At 51.6% G+C, this 19,336-nt stretch overlaps 1 protein-coding gene across 3 annotated transcripts in view; it reads left to right on the top strand.

Annotated features, from left to right (window-relative positions):
* The window catches only part of ATXN10 (ataxin 10), a 160,411-nt gene that overhangs the window by 16,993 nt on the left and 124,082 nt on the right, over positions 1-19,336 (top strand). For all 3 annotated transcript variants that reach the window (XM_013997462.2, XM_021091386.1, XM_013997463.2), the window contains exons 2-3: positions 6,319-6,510; positions 13,131-13,213. In XM_013997462.2, coding sequence (XP_013852916.2) covers positions 6,319-6,510; positions 13,131-13,213 — 275 coding nt within the window. The remainder of the gene's footprint in view (positions 1-6,318; positions 6,511-13,130; positions 13,214-19,336) is intronic.

Here is a 19,336-nt window from a genome sequence, read left to right as displayed (position 1 = left end):
CGCTTCACATTTTGCTTTAGCTGGATGTTTCTTCTGATCCCGGGACTCGTGTGTCCGTGTGTCTCCTGCACACTTCCAATTCTATTTCCAATAAGCACCTCGAATCTAACACATCTCAAGCTGAGCCCCCGCATCCCCCGTGGTCCGCATTCCTTTGCCGCTGTCTTCCCGTTTTGTGAACAGCAGATCCGTCCGTCCGCCTACTGCTGGGGCCAGTGTTGGGAGCCAGCCTGGACTCCCCTTTCTCAAATACCCCTCCTCACCACTTAGTATCACGTCTTACTTTATTTGATGGCCGTGCCTTGGCATAGGGAAGTTCCCGGGCCAGGGATTGCATCTGAGCCGCAGCTGCAGCGATGCTGGATCCTTTAACTCACTGTGCAGGGCCTTGGATGGAACCTGTGCCTCTGCAGCGGAGTCTTAACCCACTGTGCCACAGCGGGAACTCCTTGGCAACACATCTTCCTGGCTCCATCTCGGCTTCCTGTGTCTGCTGCTACCACTTTTCCAAGGGTGGCGTCCTAACTGGTCTCCTGGTGTCTTTCTTTCTCTGGCCATGACCAGGTCCTTACAGAATAGCCAGAGGGATCCTTTAAGAATGGAAGTCTGGAGTTCCCGTTGTGGCTCAGCAGGTGAAGAATCGAGCTAGTACCCTTGAGAATGCAGGTTGGATCCCTGGGCTCGCTCCGTGGGATAAGGATCTGGCATCGCCATGAGCTGTGGTGTAGGTCAAAGACGTGGCTCGGATCTGGCGTGGCTGTGGCTGGGGTGTAGGCCGGCAGCTGGCGCTCCCATCTGAACCCTATCCTGGGAACCTCCATATGCCATGGGTGCAGCCCTAAACAAAAGAAAAGAAAAAAAAATGAAAGTCGGGTGATGGCACACTCCTCAGAGCAGGGTCAAAGCTGAGGCCCTCTCAGTGGCCTGCAGAGCCTGGCAGCCTGGCTCCCTCCTAAGGCCAGCTCGTCCTTCCCTCGAGCACCTGCTGTTCCTTTGCCGCCATCCACACCCTGCCCCCTGGAGGGTCCGGAGTTTGCTTCCTCACCTTCCTCCGTTCTCTGCTCAAATATCACTTTCTGAATAAGGTTTTCAGGAAGGTCCTGTTGTGGCTCAGCAGTAACGGGCCCAGCTAATATCCACGAGGACGCAGGTTTGATCCCTGGCCTTGCTCAGTGGGTGAAGGATCCACTGTTGCTGTGGCTGTGGTGGAGGCCGGCAGCTGCAGCTCCGATTCAGCCCCTAGCCTGGGAACCTCCATATACCGCAGGTGCGGCCCTAAAAAAAAGGTTTTTAAATACGGTTCTTACTGAGGTCTCATGTACAAAGTCTTTCTCTCGCTAAGGATGTAAAGACATTCTGTATATGTTTCTTCCATAGTTTTGTAGTTTTGCCTAACATATATTCCCAAATCCATCTGGAGTTACTTTTTTGGTAGGATTGGAAGTGAGGCTCCAGTTCAGGCTTTTTTTTGAGTATGATTGACAGTGGCTCCAGCATCTCTTCTGGAACATTCTGGCCTCCCCAGGATCTTTGGGGCCAGCACTGTTGGCTGCCAGCTGTCTGTGTGCAGGGGTCTGTTCTGGACACTCTGTCTACCTCTGCATTTTACCTTCGCTCCGCTTCCTTTACTTGGTATCATGGGTTTGGGATTCTGGCTCTTTGTTGTGAGAGGAGATGAGTGTTGACTGTGGTGAGGACATTGGGAAGGAGGGAAGCATGTGATTTTGGGGGGGTGGGGAGGGACTGATACATTTGGAATACTTTAAAGCTGGGGTCACCAAACTCTGATCTGTTTTTTGTGTTTTGTTTTGTTCTTAAATGGCCTTTGCGTTAAGAATGACTTTTACCTTTTAAACGGTAAGAGAAAATAAATGAACAAAAAAATTTCATAACACTTGAAAACTACATGGACTTTATATTTCAGGGTCCATACAGGGAACTGTATTCAATATTGTGCGATAAACCTTAATGGGAGTTCCCGTTGTGGCTCAGCGGGTTAAGAACCTGACTAGTATCCATGAGGATGGGGGTTCGATCCTTGGCCTTGCTTGATGGGTTAAGGATCTGGCGTTGCGGCAAGCTATGGTGTAGACCGCAGATGCGGCTTGGATCCCAGGTTGCCGTGGTTGTGGTGTAGGCCAGCAGCTGCAGCTCTGTTTTGACCCCTAGCCTGGGAACTTCCATGTGCTGCAGGTGCAGCAAAAAAAAAAAAAAAAAAAAGACAAAAACAAAACAAAATAATGGACAAGAATATGAAAAAGAATATGTGTGTGTATAACTGAGTCACTTTGCTGTTCAGCAGAAGCGAACCCAACGCTGTAAATCAACTCTACTTCAGTAAAATTAAAAACACTTTTCCGTGTCTGTAGAAGGAGTTTTCCTGGAACACGGCTGTGCCCGTTCGTGTCGCTGTTGTCTGGGCCGCTTTTGTGTTTCAGCAGCAGAGAGGTTGTGACAGAGATGGTCAGACATTCAAAGCCTGAATTATTGACTGTCCGGCCCTTTACAAAGCAAGTTCCCCAGCCCTGCAGCTCTGTCTCAGGGACCGCTTGAGAGTCCTGGGTGTGACCCGAGGGGAAGAGAGTATGAAAAGGAGAGCTTTGAGGTCTGCAAAGATGAACTTCAAGTTTTTGCCCAAGGCTGTTTTTGGCAGGAGAAAGAAATGTTTTTATGTTCTGTTTTTTGTTGAATCGCCCTCAATAATAAGCAGGGTGTCTGGTATTCAGTCACAACCAGTGATTGTTACTTTAATCTAGCAACTTGTCTCAATTTTAGGAAATTATCTCTTGCTCAGTGACGGTGGTTAAAGCCCTCTAAACCATGTGTGCCCGTTTTTAATTAACTCTCGGTATCAGAATAAGTCTTTTGACGAGGATAAAAGGCTTCGTGGTGGGGCTCTAAAGAGGAGCAGTTAGTTCCCTGGTCAGCAGTTCCCGCCTGGCGAGCTGGCCGCGTGCTGTGTGGACAGGCGGTGACTTAGACCTGCCTGCTGCATATGGTCACTGGTGGTTTTCTTTAATTTTCCTTCAGCAGGACCTGCCAAGATTCAACCTTCAGATCTGTTCGAACTTGAGGGAAATGAAATCCTGCCTTTGGTATAATTCAGAGGCTGTTTTTGTTCTGTAATGTAACATTTCATTTATACGGTGTCTTCAGGGGATGCATTCCTCTCTCAAAGGAATGTCTAACGGTGGAATTTTTAATTGTCCCTCTAAGTACTTTCTGCCTTCTGTGAATGAAGCAGCTAAGCTTTTTAAAGGCTTTGTGACTGTTTTGTGTTAGTTTGGCTACGGCAGAAGTGACAGCAGAGTCCTTCTTAGGAATAACATTTGTAATATGTGAACGATTGACTCATCTTTCCTGGTGATTCCACTGTTGTTAAAATTATCACACACACGTAGCTGTGCCCTCTCGACAGTGCACGTGGAATTTGCAGACGGAGCGCTTTGGATCCGCGATATGCCCAGTAGCTCTCTTTCAAGGCTCTGGAGAAGCGTTAAAGGCTTCCACAGCATTTACTCTTAATGAAAAGCTTTTTTGACCTCTGATGAGAGCTGTTACTTATCACACGGTATGAAGATACAGTGAATAAAATCTATAGCTATTTACCATATGGTTCTAGAGGAAAGGTTTTTCACCCTTGAGAGAGGGATACAGACATCTGAGAAATAGTTTCTGCTTTCAAGAAATTTATTTATTTATTTTTCTCTTTTTAGGGCCGCACCCGAGGCATATGGAGGTTCCCAGGCTAAGGGGCTCATGGGAGCTGCAGCTGCCGGCCTACACCGCAGCCGCAGCCACGCTGGATCCGAGCCGAGGCCGAGACCTACACCGCAGCTCCCGGCAACGCTGGATCCTTAACCCACTGATGGAGGCCAGGAGTCGAACCTGCAGCCTCATGGATCCTAGGCAGATTTGTTTCCGCTGAGCTACGACGGGAACTCCTGCTTTCAAGAAATTTCAAATAGAGTTAATCGAGTTACAACTCCTCACCTCTCCCTCCCCCTTAAAGTTGCCCGTTGTGTCACTTGGTGGGGAAGAGAGATTAAGATGTTTCTTAAGGACCAGTTACAGAGCATCTGCATCTTCACATCAGGCCATTTGTGTCACACTTTTGGGTCCGGGGTGTGTGGGTTTCTTCTTGGGCGTCCATGAGTTGGGCTGGGCCTCGGCCTTCCCCTTTTCCAGTTGCTGCTGCCCAGCACGTGAACTTGGCCGCGCGGGGCCTGGCACCTGCTCGGTAAGTGTCCCGGCCTCCTGCTAGATGCCGCTCCAAGTGACTGGTCTCGTGTCCGTCTTAAACTTGAACAGTTACAGTTTGTGATTGTGGGTCTGGGCCCTAGAGATACGGAAAAATAGAAAGTGGTCTGTGTGTTTCCGGGGTTTGGCGTCTAGCTGGGGCGATGGACCAGCGAGCAGAAGGTGCTCTGAGGCGGGCTTGTGTCCACTCTTCTGGGCCGAGTCCCCGTGGAGCCTGGAGGTGGCAGGGACTCCCCTGGGTCCCCCGAGTAGCAGAGGAGTTTCTCCAGGGCTCCGAGTTTTCCAGAGGCCTAGAAGGAGCCCCCCCTCCGGGTTCTTCCAAGCAGAGAATTGGATGGGGGCGGTGTGCAAGGGATTCTGGCGGAGGGCCCACGTTTGCACGGGCCCAGAGGGTTGCACCTGCTTTGGGGTTCAGGACTCGTGAGTGTGCAGCCGGGGAGAACAGCCGACCCAATTTATTTTCTCTCCACGGCGCAGTGAGAATTCCTGTGCGCCGGGTAGAGGTGCCGGGGTCGCTCTCTCTGCTGATGGTTATTTGTATTTCAGGAGTCGTTTAACTGGCTTGAGTTCAGCGCCACATTTTTCTTTTGGTTGAGGGTGTGATGAAGGAGAAAGGCCTGGTGAATCTGTGACAGGTTAGCACGGCACCTCAGGCGTCACTGACGGCACAGGTGACGAGTTTCCTAACTGCCCTGAGGCGGGAACATCAGTTCCCGAGTCGCCCTGGCAACAGAGCTTTTGTTTTGTGCCCTCTGTTCCAGTTTGATTTCAAAGCTTTGGCCGCACTGGGTATCAGTTTTGAGTAAAAGGGATGCTAAGATTTCAAGGGGTGACATCGGGGAAGACCAGTCACAGTGGGGAGGTGAGAGGTGGCTTGCGAGGGACCCGCAGGAGGAAGTCACTTCGGCCTCTTTATGTCCCGGTGCAAACGCGCATTCCTGCGTCATCGCGGTAGAGAAAAGCGCTTTATTGTGGATTATTCGAGTTGGGGAGCTCTGCTTTTCAGTGACTAGAAGGTTAAGTAATAAAAGTCATGAAAGCTTTCCGCGGCTGGGGCGGCTGGGGGTCGTCAGGTTTTTCGTTGGCTGTGAAAATGACAGTCACCCTGGGCGCTCGCAGGATGTTTTAAACCCGTGGGTGTGTTCTTGGCACTTTGGGGCCTGCCCTGTGTTTCGTACCGCCGGGAGACTCTTCAGCCGGCTCACAGTTGTTCTTCTACCGTCAGGGCACATCGTTGTTTCTTGAGGGATTGGTGGAATGCGGAAATTGGCTGGCATTCCGGTGCCACGCCGCACACAGCGTGGCTGTGGACCGAGCCCCAGTGCGGTCCGTGCACCTGCCGTGAGAGGCCTGGGGGCGCTGAGGCGCCTGGGGGGCAGCCCCAGGTTCATTCTGACCCCTGGGCCCTCGATCCCCGGGAAGGGCGCGCCCTCTGGCTCTCTCTCTGGCTCCTTCCTGCTTTCCCGTGCCCCCAGCCCCCATCTGTGTGGCTGCAACTGTGTCCGCTCCGAGCCGTGTGGCCGGCTCCTCTGACCCTGAGCGTGGATACTGGCGATTCTCCGCGAATGTCGTTTCTCATCATTTCGCTCTGGGTACCTCCTGGGGGACAGTGGACACGGATCTCCTCTCCGTCGGGAGCGTGAGATGCAGATACTCTGCATTCAGGGCGGGTGCATAACCAAAAGCACTGAAAATGGGGACTTGGGTTGTCGTAGGGCCGGGAGGTCCCAGGCCAGACCGTTGCAGGTGGAACCGTCGCTGGGCCGTTCTTGGTGGAGGGATGCGGGCGAGCCACTTCACTCCCCTCCGCCTCTGTGACCTTCTCTGTACGGTGGTGTCGACCGTGTCGGCTTCCTAGGTTAATGCAGAATTAAAGGAGCTGACATGGGGGGAGGCGGGAAAGGACAGCGCCCCGCCCAGCGCGTGGTACATCAAGGCGCTGGAACAGACAGGCTTGGCCGCCTTCCCCCGGGATGAGTACAGACAGCGTCCGAAAAGGACATTGCAGATGAGGCTTTTTTCTCCCCCCCGGTTGGTAACGGTTGTGTCCTTTTTCAGAGAAACGGCACCCAGGACTATCTTCCAGAGAGTGCTGGACATCCTGAAGAAGTCTTCCCGCGCCGTCGAGCTGGCCTGCAGGGAGCCAGCGCAGGTGGACCACCTGGCCGCCAGCCTGCAGCTGATCACGGAGTGCTTCCGGTGCCTCCGCAACGCCTGCATCGAGTGCTCCGTGAACCAGAACTCCATCAGGTACCGCCCTCCGAAGGCCCTGAGACCTCGATTCCCTTGCCCTGTCTGGGGACCCGGCTGCTCCGTCATCCGGTCATGTTTGGCATCCCAGCCGCCCAGTGTTCCTGGAGGCCGTCTTTAGGTCTCCGGGGAGAGGCGCTCTGTGGCCTGGCCGTGGGGCCCTTAGACGAGGGTGTGAGGGAGCCGCATGAGCAGCACGAGGGGTTCTTTAGGCCTCTTGCTTGGTTTGTAATGTTTCCTCCGTAGCACGATGGGTTGCCCTTGGTTTTGATGCTTTGATTCTAGCTTCTGCCGGCCTAGCTGCATGTGCAGTTTCTGGAGCTCATGTTTCTTAGTTGCAAATGTTTTAATTAGTTTTAGTGGTTTAATTAGTTGCCCTGGTGTGTTTACTTTGCACTATGTGAATTCCTTCCTTCCTTCTCTCTGTCTTTTCTCTCCCCTGTTCTTTCTTTTCTTTTCACTTTTTAAGGCTGCACCTGCTGCATATGGAAGTTCCCAGGCTAGGGATTGAATCGGAGCTGCAGCGGCCGCCCTTCGCCACAGCCACAGCAACGCCAGATCCGAGCCGAGCCTGTGATGTACACTGAAGCTCGTGGCAACGCCGGGTCCTTAACCCACTGAGCGGGGCCAAGGATCAAACCCGTGTCCTGTCCTCATGAATACTAGTTGGATTTGTTACCGCTGAGCCGCATTGGGAACTCTGTGAATTTCTAAGATGCCTTATCTTCAAGGTCTCCTTCAGATTGTGCGAAGTTGCCAGCTCCCCTTCCACCTGTCCTACGATGCAGTTACAAAGATGACCAAAAGGACGGCCTCGTGCTGCTCTTGTTCTTTCACGTGCTAGCCCCCCTCCCAGAGCTGAGCTCCTTTCTTCTTTGATTTTATGGCATCAACTCTTTATTAAAAATTTTTGCTTGGGATGAAGTCGGAAGCCGCAAAGCCTGCTCCATTTTCTCCCCTGGACTTGAATGTAGACAGAGCCCCAGGCCTCCCTGTCACCGCTGTGATGAGTGAACTTGAGCTGGTCCAGAAGCCGGTGGAAGGGCTCCCTGCGCTGCCTAGACAGTCTTGTACCTGAGGCTTTGATGTGATTAATGAGGTTTTTTCAGATCAAAGGAGAAGGGAAAAGAGCCGGGGTTGTTTAACTTCAATACTGAACCGAACGTGGCATCCGTTTGCAGACACATGGCTGGAAACTGACAGTCTGGGCAGTAATGGTGAACATTTAAGAAATATAACTATATGCTAGAAGCAGCAGGCCAGAGGCTCGTTTATTTTGTCCCTTTCCGGGCAGCAGACCGTCCAGTGTGACGAGAGCAGGGAAGGGACAGCCTGAGGGCAGACCTCGAGGGGTTGGTGCAGACTTGGCTTTGTGTGTCGCCAGCCAGCCTCGAGGGGAAGGGGGCGAGCGAGCATGGGTGAGCCTGCCCTCAGCACCCGGCCCCGTCCCGAGAGCTTGACCCGCAGCACTTTGTTTAATGCTTAGAACAAACCCAGGAAACAGTCTGCTACTATTTTTCCATTTTTACAAAAGAAGAGCTGTGACTCAGAGAGGTTAGAGAACTTGACGGCGCCTTACTCATTCAGTAAGTCATAGAGCCTGGAATGTTCTCTCTGACTCCACACCGTCTGCCTGCAAAGCTTGGCCTCGGAGCAGTGGCCGTACCTTCCCGGAGACGCCCGTCGGCGCCGTCGTGTGTGACTGTGCCGTCCCTGGAGCGGCCACGTGCCTCGGGACCAGGGCCTTCGCCTTGCCGAGAACCAGCTTTCCCCTCAGAAAAGCAGGGTCCACAGGGACTTCCGCATGGGGTTGCTGCGCCTTTGACGTGAGATCACTTAGCGTAAAATGCCCGAGGTGCCTGTGCCTGGTGCCTGTGCCTGGTGCCTGGTGCCTGTGCCTGGTACCTGGTGCCTGTACCTGGTGCCTGTGCCTGGTGCCTGGTGCCTGTGCCTGGTGCCTGTGCCTGGTGCCTGGTGCCTGTGCCTGGTGCCTGTGCCTGGTGCCTGGTGTCTGTGCCTGGTGCCTGGTGCCTGTGCCTGGTGCCTGGTGCCTGTGCCTGGTGCCTGTGCCTGGTGCCTGGTGCCTGTGTCTGGTGCCTGTACCTGGTGCCTGTGCCTGGTGCCTGTGCCTGGTGCCTGGTGCCTGTGCCTGTGCCTGGTGCCTGTGCCTGGTGCCTGGTGCCTGTGCCTGGTGCCTGGTGCCTGTGCCTGGTGCCTGTGCCTGTACCTGGTGCCTGTGCCTGGTGCCTGTGCCTGTGCCTGGTGCCTGGTGCCTGTGCCTGGTGCCTGGTGCCTGTGCCTGTACCTGGTGCCTGTACCTGGTGCCTGTACCTGGTGCCTGTGCCTGGTGCCTGGTGCCTGTGCCTGGCCTGGTGCCTGTGCCTGGTGCCTGTACCTGGCTGCAATGCCCTGGAAGGTGCATGTTGTCCCAGCCTCAGGGATGATAGGACAGTGAAAGTCACGGTAATATTCCTGTCTTGGAAAACAATGTTGCTTTTCTTTTGGGGGTCTAAAAGTAATATATAAACAAGAAAAATACAAACATTACAAAAATAAGTACTGCGGCAAATAAAATAGCAAACCGTCTTCAGGGCCTTAAAGGAAGGGCCGTGTTTTGTGCGGTCGTGGTGTCTTCTTATTGCACGTGCTGCTTGTGGGCGGGTTGAAATGAAAATGAGCCTTTAAGGAGGTTAGTGTTTCTGCCTCCATCCTTCTAGGGTTATATTATTATTCACTATTGAATTTCTTTCTTTTAATTATTCAGTGAATTTTATTACAATTATAGGTGTACAGCAGTTGTGACAACCAAATTTTAGAGCATGTCCATCCCAAACCCTCCGTGCATCCCTCCCCCAATAGTCACCGTTGAATTTAAAGGGAAATTCCACCCATTTTGGCCGTCAGCTCCCGGCAGAACTATAGTTGGAGTCAGAGATGCAGCAAAAGGTTTCCCGGGGAGGACTGGAGGCCACCCTTCACGAAAGCCATGACTCCCGAGCCGCTCAGGATTCAGATCTCAGCCCCGCGGTAGTTTTCGGATGTGTGCAGTTATTAAAGAGTTAAGCCAGAGGCACGAAGTGCTCAAGCCTAGATCTTGTCACATCTTTTGTCTGTGCACTGCACTTCGCGTGGCCTGGGATTCTGTTCTGCCGAAGGATGCCTGGCGCACGGGGGATAACACAGCAGAACAGATGATGCGAGAGGCATAGGGAGTTTAAACTGCTGAACGCAGTCGCGTGGCTCGGAAACGGAGCCCCTGTGGCCGGGTCGCTGTGCTTGTGCTGCAGAGAGCCGGGCCAAGAGTCCAGGCTTCGAGATCACTGTCACAGGGGCCCAGGTCGCCCATCGCAGTGGGAAAGCTGCCCTCCGTAGTCCGTGAACAAACACACAGGCTGTGTCCCTGTGACGCCTCACTGGTGAACACTGAAATTTGAATTCCATATAATTTTCATGTCACGAAGTTAGAGTCCACCCCTGCCCCCCCAAATGTGGCCACGCAGAAGCAGGCTGTGGGCCCGTTGCCTGGAAACCCTTTGTCTGGGTGGAGGCAAGAGCTGGAAGAGGTGCAACAGCTGCTGCTTCTGTGGGAGGCGGTGCCGGCGGCTCCTGAGCTCCCCCCGCCCCCCGCATCCTATTCATGGATGAAGAGGGAAGGGCCGTGGCTGTCCACCCGCCTGGCCTTGGGGAGGAGAGCTCGAATCCTAGCCTTGCCCACTCCGACCCTCTTCGCAGGCGGTGAATGTTTTGGCTTTAATTCTGGTTGAAGTGGTGAGGGTGGTAGGGAGCTGTATGAGCTGCCTCTGCTGCTGTAACAACGGACCCCAAATTCAGTAGCTTAGAACAACCCCGATGTGTTCTCGGGCAGTTCTGGAGGGAGGTGAGACGTCCAAAGTCAGGTTTCCTGTGGCAAAGCTTCAGCTCTGGAGTCTCTGCTCGAGGCTCCATCCGCTTGCTCTTCTGGCTTCTAGAGCCACCTGCTTCCTTCTTTCGCAGCCCCCTCCTCCCACCTCCAAAGCGGAAGCGCCCCATCTTTTCCCACCGCTGACCCTCTGGCAACCCACCCAGGATAACTTTCCCATCTTCCACCCATTAATTGAATCCCACCCAGACAGTCTCTGCTGGCACCTTCTGGCCAGTTCTGATTCTCCAAAACCAGGCGGGTGTCCCACAGTTCAGTTCCATCCTGGGTGGACCCACCTCGAGTTAGTCGGATGCCATGACGCCACGACTCAGTCCCTCCAGACTGCCCACTTCAGACACCAGCTGCGAAGGGCATCCCCGACTACATTTCTGCCCAGCCGACCACAAATTCAGGGGTTCCCATGACACCCCTCAGGTTTGATAATTCAGCAGAGTGACTCGCAGAACGCAGGGAAGCCCTGTACGTGCTGTTACGAGTTTTCTCCAAAGGGACAGCCACTGGAACGTACACATAGGATGGGCCAGGGCACAGAACTTCTGTCCCCTCTCTAGGCATCCTGTCCTCCCAGTGCTTGGACCTGTTCATCAACCCGTTCCAAAGCTTTCCAAGCTCACTGCTGAGGATTTTTTATGCACGTCCCTTCATCGACGCCTGATTGATGAAATCATTGCCCACGGGCGATCGAGCTCCGTGTCCAGCCCCTTTCCTCTCCCCAGACGTAGGAGGTCGGGGTTGAAAGTTGCAGGCGTCTCATCTTAGATTTGCTTCCTCGAGCCCCCATCCCCAAGCTCCCTGCAGGCCCAGTAAGTAACCTCACTAGCGTAAACTCAACTCTGGTTGCCAGGGGTTTGTCGTGAATAACACGTGTTAAGAAGGCACTCCGGTCACACAGGAGCTGCCAGGGGTTTTCGGAGCTGCCAGGAACTGGGGACAGAGATCAAACACATATTTCTTACTGTATCACTTCTCTTTTGCCATATGAGGTACCATAGTCTCAGTTTCCAGAGTTTAGAATGTGCACATCTTTGGGAGTCAGTGTTTTGCCTGTCACAGACCCCCCCCCCGGGCCCCTAAAGTGTCATGTCTGTCCTACGTGCAAAGAACATTCTTCTCCTCTCACGTTCTCCCGAAGCTTGATCCATTATAGCATCGACTCGGGTCCCAAATCTCATCTGAGTCTCATCAGCTAACAAGTCCCAGATCTTAGCATCCACATGACACACGGGTGAGACTCTGGGTATGATTCATCCAGAGCCAGAATTCCTTTTTAATCTCGGGACACATGAAACGAGACAACCAGCAACACACTGTCTGCTCCCAAAATACAGGGGTAGGACAGGCATCGGCTAACGGTTTTAGACCTTACCCTCTAAGAAAGGAGAAAATTGAGGGAAAAGAGGAGTCACTGACCGCCAGCAATTTCACAGTCCGTTCGGGCAGAGACTCAGGTCTTGAGGCCTGGGCGAGAGTCCTCTCTGCCCTGGGGCGGGTCCCCGGAGTCGTCTTCCCTTCCTCCGGAAGGTGGAGCCTAACACGTGTTTTCCGCCCAATGGTTTTTAATCAGCCTGTTTCCTGCCTGTCGAATTTTGGGAGTTGAACAGCCTTCTTTCATTTCACCCTTTCTCTGTGCATTTCACTCGCGTTGAAACATTCAACTTGGTAGAACATTTCTGCCGGTGCAATGTTCTCACAAACCTTGTGGGTTTTGCCTGTGTGGCACTTGCGAGGGTCACGTGTGCCTCACTTCCTCCCGAGACCCCCCAGCATCGCCTTCCACGTGCACGCTTCTGCCAACAGTCTATTCAAGGCATCTCGGCCTTTGCTCTCATGCTTCTCAGAACCCTTCCAGCCTCTATCCTTTGTCAAATTCCAAAGCCACTTCTACATTTTTGTTTCTTTCTTTTTTAGGGCTGCACCCATGGCATATGGAAGTTCCCAGGCTAGGGGTCGAATTGGAGCTATAGCTGCCGGCCTACGCCGCAGCCACAGCAAAGCGGGATCTGAGCTGCGTCTGCGACCCACACCGTGGCTCGCAGCAATGCCGGATCCTTAACCCACTGAGCGGGGCCAGGGATGGAACCTGCATCCTCATGGATGCCAGTCAGATTCGTTTCCGCTGCACCACGATGGGAACTCCCCACTTCTGCATATTTATTCGTTCCAGGAGCACCCCATTTCTGCCACCGAATTAGTGTCCTATTACTACTGTGACAAATTACTAAAAACTTAGTGGCTTCAAACAGTACAAACTTCTCATGGTGTAGCTCTGGGGTCTGGAGTCTGGAGTGGGTCGGCGTGGCTAAGTCTTCTTGGAGGCAGTAGGGAGAATCTTTTTCCTGCCTTTTTTCAGCTCTTAGGGGCTGCCTGCCTTCCGTGGCTCATGGTCTCCTTCCTCAAACCCCTTGTGTCCCTCTTGTAAGGACCCTTGTGATAGTCTGGGCCCACCTGGTTAATCCAGGATGCTCTCTTCATCTCAAGGCCCTTAATTTATTCATGACTGTAATGGTCCCTGGGCCGCCGTGTAAACTAACACGTTCTCGGATCTGGGGATTAAGACGTGGTGCCTCGGAGGGCCCTTGTTCCGGCTGCTGCAGGACCTCGTAACCCGCAGTCTCCGCATTCATGGGATCGTTGCTCGAAGTGAAGGTTTAAGAAAAAGAATGTGCCTAACTCTGTCTTTTTAAAAACCCCTACACAGGAACTTGGATACAATCGGTGTTGCTGTCGATCTGATTCTTCTTTTTCGAGAGCTGCGAGTGGAGCAGGAATCCCTGCTGACAGGTAACTGGCAGTGTGATGCATGGGTTATTTACATCTTTGAAAAGGATTTAAATGCCACTGCGTTGAGTACGACATCCTGCATTACAGCCCATGTTCCGAGTTTTGTGATACGCAGAAACCTCACTTGTGATATCAAAGAATTATCATGAAAAAACCTGTAGTAACTTCCTTTCCTCTCCCTGTCGTGGGTTAAGTTGTGGTCCACCTCCCTCCCCCCTTCATATGTTGAATCCGAATCCCTGGAGATTTCAGAACGGCCACGTGTCAACAGGGCGTTTAAAGAGATACGTAAGGGAAAGGGAGGCCAGACCCTGAGCTGGTGTGTTGCTGTCTTTAGAAGAACACTGAGGAGTTCCCGTCGTGGCGCAGTGGTTAACGAATCCGACTGGGAACCATGAGGTTGCGGGTTCGATCCCTGCCCTTGCTAAGTGGGTTAACGATCCGGCGTTGCCGTGAGCTGTGGTGTAGGTTGCAGACGCGGCTCGGATCCTGCGTTGCTGTGGCTCTGGCGTAGGCCGGTGGCTACAGCTCCGATTCGACCCTTAGCCTGGGAACCTCCATATGCCGCGGGAGCGGCCCAAGAAATAGCAAAAAGACAAAAAAAAAAGAACAGTGACACACCAGATTGGGGTATAGATGGATACAGAGGGCTGGCCGGCCATCTATAAATCAAGGAGAGTTGCCTGGGAAGAAACCAACCCTGGAGTTCCCTTGTGGTGCAGGGGGCTAAGGATCTGGCATTGCTGCTGGGGCATGGGTTCAGTCCCTGGGCAGGGAACTTCCATATGCCGCAGAAAAAAAAGAGACACCAGCCCTGCTGACTGACACCTTGATCTCAGACTTCTAGCTGCAAAACTGGGCAAACAGATTTTTATTTTTTTTCTTGGCCACGCCTGTGACATGTGAAAGGTCCTGGGCAGCCATTGAACCTGAGCCACAGCGGTGACTAGAGCCACTGCAGTGATAACCCTGGATCTTTAACCCACTGCCCCACAAGGGAACTCCTGGGCAAAGATGTGTATTGTTTAAGCCACCCAGTCTGTGGTACCTCGTTATGGCAGCCCTAGCAAAGTGATACACTGTCTTTTCTTTTTTTTCTGTTTTAAAATTTGTTATTTATTTATTTTTTGTCTTTTCAGAACCACACCTGTGGCATATGGAGGTTCCCAGGCTAGGAGTCCAATCAGAGCTATAGCTGCCGGCCTCTGCCACAGCCACAGCAATGCCAGATCCGAGCAGCACCTGCAACCTACACCACAGCTCATGGCAACTCGAGATCCTTCACCCCCTGAGCGAGGCCAGGGATCGAACCTGCATCCTCACGGATGCTAGTCAGGTTCGTTAGCCGCTGCGCCACGACGGGAGCTTCTACACTGTCTTTTGATTGGGATGGAAGTGGCCGGTCCTATTCTGGGTGTTGGGTGTGATCTGAATGGTGACCAAAGCAGACAAAAACCTCTGTTTACATTCCAGTGAGAAGAGCCTGGCATTACATACATACATCAAGTCACATATACAGCGTGGCAGAGGGAAGTTAGCTGTGGTCGTTAACAGCCGCTGATACGGGATTAAGAGGAAAGCCAGGCTCCTTAACTTGTAGACCAGGAAGCTTTTCCAGACTTTCTTGAATGTTTTTATTTCTCGAACCACTAGCGTCAACACGGCTCCTTCGGACAGGGGTTACTGTCATGACGTCGTATTTAACGAAACAAAAGGCTAGCATTTGATGTCTTTATCTAAGGAGTTGAAGTGCTTGTGGGTACACTGGAGTTATTTAATAAGAACGTCTTAATGTACGTATCCAGCTTATAAAAGGTACTAGATTGGAGGTTAAAAAAATTTTTTTTAGGAGTTCCCGTCGTGGCGCAGTGGTTAACGAATCTGACTAGGAACCATGAGGTTGCGGGTTCGGTCCCTGCCCTTGCTCAGGGGTTAATGATCCAGCGTTGCCGTGAGCTGTGGTGTAGGTCGCAGACACGGCTCGGATCCCGCGTTGCTGTGGCTCTGGCGTAGGCTGGCGGCCACAGCTCCGATTCGACCCCTAGCCTTGGAACCTCCATACGCCGCAGGAGCGGCCCAAGAAATAGCAAAAAAAAGACTAAAAAAAATTTTTTTTTTAGTAATAATTCAGCGAATACTTAACTTTTTATTTATTTATTTGGTCTCACCACGGCATACGGAAGTTCCCATGCCAGGGATTGAAGCTGAGCTGCAGCAACGCTGGGTCTTTTAACCCAAAGGACCCAGGGCTGAGGATTAACCTGTGCCTGTGCAGTGACCAGAGCCACCGGGGTCGGATTCTTAACCCATTGCGCCACAGCGGGAAGCCCACAAATATTTACTTTTTTTTTTTTTTTTTTTTTTTTTTGCTTTTTAGGGACTCACCCACAGCATCTGGAAGTTCCCAGGCTAGGGGTTGAATTGGAGCTGCAGCTGCTGGCCTACACCACAGCCACAGCCACGCCGGATCCTTCACCCATTAAGCAAGTCCAGGGATCGAACTTGCATCCTCATGGATACTAGTTGGTTCGTTATCCACTGAGCCACAATGGGAACTCCCACCAGAATTCTTACTTTACTGTTCTAGCTGCTCCAGTGTTTAAAAGATTTGATTTATAAATTGATTTATGTGCATGTCTTCATCACTTTATAAATTGATTTATGTGCACTGTATACTTTGTCTTGAAGTTTTTAAAAATTATATTCAGTACAAGTGAATAGATTAGAAGGTCTGAAATGTTCTAAAGCAACATACACAATAAATAATTTGCCCAGGAGAGTCCTGTCGCCATTCCATAACACTGTCTAGTATGAGAATACTTGAAGTGAATCCAGTGGTAATGGGGAAAGTCCATAAAAACGCTAACCTGTCTTCCCTTGTGTGAAATTGTTCGAGTATAAAAATCCCATACAGTGTCAAATAGTCTTCACTTTAGTGTAAGAATAAAAATTGCAAGTATTGCAGTTTCAGAAGAAACATGTGAGGCAGCATTTAAAAACTCCATAAACTGCACAAGAAGAATGTTAAACTAATGAAGCACCAGTAAATGAGGGCTACACAGGCAAAAATCAGAGAAGGAAGCATGACACGAGCAATAGAGCCTGTTTAAAAAAACAAAACAAAACAAAAAGCACCTAAAATCTAAACTAAAATATGTCAATGTTAAGAGAACTCTCTTGGAGTTCCTGTCGTGGTGCAGTGGTTAATGAATCTGACTAGGAACCATGAGGTCGCAGGTTCGATCCCTGGCCTTGCTCAGTGGGTTGGGGATCCAGCGTGGCCGTGGGCTGTGATGTAGGTTGCAGATGCGGCTCGGATCCCGTGTTGCTATGGCTGTGGTGTAGGCTGGTGGCTACAGCTCCGATTGGACCCCTAGCCTGGGAACTTCCATATGCTGCAGGTGCAGCCCTAGAAAAGGCAAAAAAAAAAAAGAAAAAGTGCTTTCATATACAGATATGCACTATATACTTCCTGTAGGAAGTGAAGCCACTTATCTGAATGTCATGTGGTGGCCACTATGAGAAAGGAGGGCGCCTGAGTGGATAGTCTTTCTTCACAAGCTTGGAAACCAAGGCCCAGAGGGAAACAGGCTGAACAGGCTGCTAGAGGTGCTGCCTGGCTCGGTTTCATTCTCTTGCTACTCCGCTTTCTAAGTGTTTTCACTTAAAACTCATTTGTGAAAATTCCCGCACCTTTCTCTTTGATTTAGAATTCTTCCTTCGGGACACTGTAATTATTATTATTACTTTTTTTTGTCTTTTGTCCTTTTTAGGGCCGGACCTGTGGCATATGGAGGTTCCCAGCCTAGGGGTCTAATCGGAGCTCCAGCGGCCGGCCTAGGTCACAGCCACAGCAATGCCGGATCCTTAACCCACTGAGCGAGGCCAGGGATCGAACCTGAAACCTCATGGTTCTTAGTCGGATTGTTTCCTCTGCGGGAACTCCGTGTAATTATTTTTTGAACTCATTAACTTGTCCAAGTATTTGCACACAAAGTGTTTGCTCGAAGTTTTTTCCGAACAGCAACGATTTCTCGAGTCTTCTCAGTTTGGTAGGGCGCAGGATTGGGCTGGAAAGGGTTTTAAGGTGTTAACATATTTTTCTAGCTCCACTTTCTGATACAGTAAGCCCCAGGGCTCAACAGAGAGGGAGGAAGAATCAGCTGTGAAATAGAGATTTCGCTCTCTTGCGTGGAAGGGCGGTTACTTTTGAAGGCCGACCGTGGCGTGGTAATTCAGAGCGCATTCAGAACCTACTGCGATTTGGATTTGTCATCGCTGAGCAACGCTGATGGGGTGGGTACTGGGTCACCGACGGAGCCGAAGGACCGACTCGGTGTCTCCTGCAATGATGTATTCCTGAATCAGCCGCCCAGAGGAAGCAGGGTGCACACGCCGTGACTAAATACCCACCAGCGCGGAGCCGGCCTCCTCCACGTGCGCATAGCATCCTGTCCACACACGCCCACGCGGAAACCCTTCTCCTAAAGTTAGCGCTTCTCCCAGGCGTCTTTCCCCTCCCCTCTCCACCACATCCTTGCATCAGCGTGTGAGGTGCTCTCCTATTTTCCATCTTAAACAAGTTCCCGTCGCCGCTCCGCAGTAACGAACCCGACTGGGATCCCTGAGGACGCAGGTTCGATCCCTGGCCTCGCTCAGTGGGTTAAGGATCTGGTGTTGCCATGAGCTGTGGCGTAGGTTGCAGACACGGCTCGGATCCCGTGTTGCTGTGACTGCGGCATAGGCCGGCAGCTGCAGCTCCGATTCGACCCCTAGCCTGGGAACCTCCATATGTCACAGGTGCAGCCGTAAAAAGACAAAAAAAATCTTCCTGTGATTCTGTGTCCCCCTCAGCCCATTATCCCTTTTCTCTATCCCACATCTGCCACAAAAAATGGGACACTCCGTGTTGGCAACATACGGTGAAAGCTTATGTCATCCCTTCTCAGGATTCATTTTTTTTCTCTTCGTTGAAGCAAATAGATGATCTAAGAAAATATTTAAAGGAGCACATTTCTGAAAGTTTTTATGGAGCAGTTTGTCACTGATAAATAAATTCGTTGTTTGGTTGGTGGCTTGGTTCTTCACTGATGTCCAGCCGTCAGCGTGTAGGTCTTTATAGACCTGTTTCATGTGAAGTATACTGAGGGTTGTTCACAGTTAGGTAGTTGCATTTGTATCAGTTAATTCATATTTTTTAATCGACATGAGATTCACATACCACAAAAGTGACCACTTTAGGGAGTTCCTGCTGTGGCACAGCGTGTTAAGGATTGGGCATTGCTGCAGCTGCGGCAGACGTCATAGCTGTAGCTGAGATTTGCTCCCTGGTCCAGGAACGTCCCCCCCAAAAAAATTAATCGCTTTAAAATCAGGAGTTCCTGTCAAGGCTCAGTGGAAATGAATCTGGCTAGCATCCGTGAGGACGCAGTTTCAATCCCTGGCCTTGCTTAATGGTTAAGGATCTGGCGTTGCCATAAGCTGTGGTGTAGGTCACAGATGCGGCTCGGATCTGGTGTTGCTGTGGCTGTGGTGTAGGCCGGCAGCTACAGCTCTGGTTCGACCTCTAGCCTGGGAGCCTCCTCCGTATGCTGCAGGTGCGGCCCTAAAAAGACAAAACAAAAAAACAAACGAGTAGCATGTGGTGCATTCACGATACTGTACACCCCCCACCTCTGTCTAACCAGAGACCTTGTCACCGCCCCAGAACAAACCCCGGACCCCCTGGGCCGTTGCTGTCGGTTTCCCACTTCCCCAAGCTCCTGGCCCTCACCAGGAGCATCTGTCTTCGTGGGTTTCCTAGTCTGGAGTTTTCGTATAAATGGAATTGTGGCATTAGATGACCTGTTTTTTGGCCTGGCCTCCCTTAGCGTGTTTTTCAAGGATCATCTGCCCCGTAGCAAGTATCAGTGCTTCATTTCTTGTTACGGCTGCATACTATTCCATGGTGTGGATATCTCACGGTTTATCCATTCCTTCGTCCATAGGCATTTGGGGTGCTTCTCTCTTCTGGTTTTTGTGCCGCGATTTGACGTTTTAGAATAGTGCTCCCTGCCTGCGCAGGGACTTGTCCTCATCGGAGCCCCCGTTTTCCGGTCCTTCGGGTATTTGCCTAAATGAATG

The sequence above is a fragment of the Sus scrofa genome, chromosome 5 (genome assembly GCF_000003025.6).
Source record: "Sus scrofa isolate TJ Tabasco breed Duroc chromosome 5, Sscrofa11.1, whole genome shotgun sequence".
Taxonomy (NCBI): Eukaryota; Metazoa; Chordata; class Mammalia; order Artiodactyla; family Suidae; genus Sus; species Sus scrofa.
The sequence above is the reverse complement of the archived record's forward strand: the minus strand, read 5'-3'. Positions and strand labels throughout refer to the sequence as shown.